Source organism: Juglans regia, chromosome 6 (genome assembly GCF_001411555.2).
Source record: "Juglans regia cultivar Chandler chromosome 6, Walnut 2.0, whole genome shotgun sequence".
In the NCBI taxonomy this organism is placed as follows: domain Eukaryota; kingdom Viridiplantae; phylum Streptophyta; class Magnoliopsida; order Fagales; family Juglandaceae; genus Juglans; species Juglans regia.
In genome coordinates this window covers 32,044,602-32,047,023 of record NC_049906.1, presented here as the reverse complement: position 1 = coordinate 32,047,023, position 2,422 = coordinate 32,044,602, and the positions used below count along the sequence as shown (strand labels likewise).

General features: G+C 33.7%; 1 protein-coding gene across 1 annotated transcript; it reads left to right on the top strand.

The window, feature by feature from the left end:
• The first annotated feature begins 1,043 nt into the window (after nt 1-1,043).
• Nucleotides 1,044-2,133, top strand: LOC109018056 (probable calcium-binding protein CML27). Its single transcript, XM_019000247.2, has one exon. The coding sequence runs from the start codon at nt 1,228-1,230 to the stop codon at nt 1,741-1,743; it is 516 nt and encodes a 171-aa protein (XP_018855792.1). The 5' UTR covers nt 1,044-1,227; the 3' UTR covers nt 1,744-2,133.
• Nucleotides 2,134-2,422: the final 289 nt, after the last annotated feature.

Genomic DNA, 2,422 nt, shown 5'->3' with positions numbered 1-2,422 from the left:
AAAATTTAAAGAAAGAATTTAATTTTGAAGAAATTTAACATTTTAAATAAATAGATTTAAAAAATATAACTTAAAACTTCACGTCAACTTTGGTTTAAAATAATTTTTTTAATCTAAAATTTTAAATTAGAGTTTTGCTACTCATCATATACACACACTACAATACCACACTAATTTTGATTTATTTTTTAACTTTTTTAGTTTTATTTTTTTAAACTAATTGAATATTTCTACTAATAATCCATACACCACATATTTGATAAGAGAAAAATAAATAAAAATAAGTGTGATATATGGTGTATGAGAATGATGTTTAGAATTTTTCTTCAAATTAAATGAATAATATTATTCATTATCTTTTTAACATCATCATTTCCCCATTTCATGATAAGGTATGAAATAATTGAAAATAATTCATTATGTTTTACTTGTAGGCAAATTATGTCATGTTATATAAAAAAGTAATGCAAGGATTATAATAAAAAGAATAATAAATAAGATTTTTTTATTTTTAATAACATTTAGCATTAAAAAATTTTCAAAGAGTAGCGATACATGCATAATAATTTTTTTACAGCTTTAAATAAAACTATATTTTAAAATGGGTTACTTTTATAAATTATTTTACAAAAATACCATCTTTTTTAGATATAGAAAATTTTTTATCTATAAAAATATTTTATAAAAGAAAATTTATAAACTAACACGTCTTGATGTGATACGTTAAAGTATAAAATTATTTATATTATAAAATTAATCTAACGTATTATTTTAAGTTATGTCAATTTATAAGTTTATTTTTATTAAAATTTTTTAATAATTTTCGTATAATTATTTAAAAATATAAAAAATTATATATATTTTTAAAAAGTAAATTAATTGTGCGAATATTACTTTACTTCCAAAATAATTTATAACCAAACATTATTCTCGGAAAAGACGCGAAAGTGGCATGTGGGGCAGACACGTACACAGTCGTAACTGATCATTTAACTGCTACCCTCCGTGTTAAGAAGATAAAAAAAACGCGTAAAAGCCGCGTGAGTGTGACCCGTGGTGTCACGTTTCCGGCCGTATCGTATTCCACGTTTGCGACCTTTCATCTTCTCTGCGCGTCCCCCGATTCAAATCTTGACTTCTCTCCGTATATATACAGATAGAATCCACCGATCCTTCTTCAGAACCTTCTCCTTCGAGAAAATCTGACGGAATCGAACCTCAGCAACCATGTCGACTAATCCAACCTCGAATCCCATCGAATCGAGCCAGAAGAAGCCATCGGTGTACCTCGAGAACATGGACGAGGTCGAGAAGGTATTCAACCGCTTCGACACCAATGGCGACGGCAAGATCTCCGTGTCGGAGCTGGGTGCCGTCCTCAGCTCCCTCGGCACCTCATTCACCGACGAGGGAGAACTCCGTCGCATCATGGCAGAGCTCGACTCTGATAACGACGGCTTTATCTCCCTCCCCGAGTTCGCGGCCTTCTGCCGCTCCGGCTCTGAGGACGGTGGCTCCTCCGAGCTCCAAGACGCCTTCCGGCTTTATGACCAGGACCAGAACGGCCTGATCTCCTCCACGGAGCTCCACCTAGTGCTCAACCGCCTCGGCATGAAGTGCTCCATTGAGGAGTGTCACCGCATGATAAGATCCGTCGACTCCGACGGCGACGGTAACGTCAGCTTCAAGGAGTTCGAGAAAATGATGAGCAACGCAAACAAAAGCAACGGCTCCGCACAGTAAAATTTGGAATCGACGGTCGTGGACGGGTTGACTGCAGCAGTTCCTACTCTGCGCGCATATATAGGTGTTATCGTTTCCCCTTTTTCATCTTCAAATCTGAATCCGAATCTGAAATCAATCTCAGATTGTTATTATTATAGCATCTTATGGCTTCTGGGGATTTTCTTACAAATACTATTTAGGAAGATGTTTAATCTGAGAAATTCAGACATGGATTGCCTCTTAAAGATTAGGTTTTTATGTATTAATCAGCTACTGATAGTTTTGTGGGAAAATCCGCCTAGAATAATTTCTCGCAAAATTCCAGATGTGTTATCAAATAATATTTCTGTACATGTTTTGATATGTTTTGGCCATAATTTAGCGAAATTTGAACAAATTAAAATTTTCTCTCGTATTAATTTCGAGGAATCCGTGCATTGCATTGGAGTGATGCATTTAATTACGTTGATTTGATTAATTTTTGTGAAATTTCTTCATTTCTCTTGAGAATGAATCCTATTGATTAGCAAACAGCGTTAGCTTAAGACAAAAGATTGGTCAAGATCTCCTGGGTATTAGCGAAATCGACAAATCCTCGTTTGTTTTTGTTTAAAAAAAATTCTCATCATCATCGATTATAGCAAAAGTGTGTCTAATTCTAAAAATTAATGCTACCTCATAAATTAACTACTTCATT

Excerpts from the sequence above, each read along its gene's own strand:
- LOC109018056 (XM_019000247.2), top strand. The coding sequence starts at position 1,228 with ATGTCGACTAATCCAACCTCGAATCCCATCGAATCGAGCCAGAAGAAG.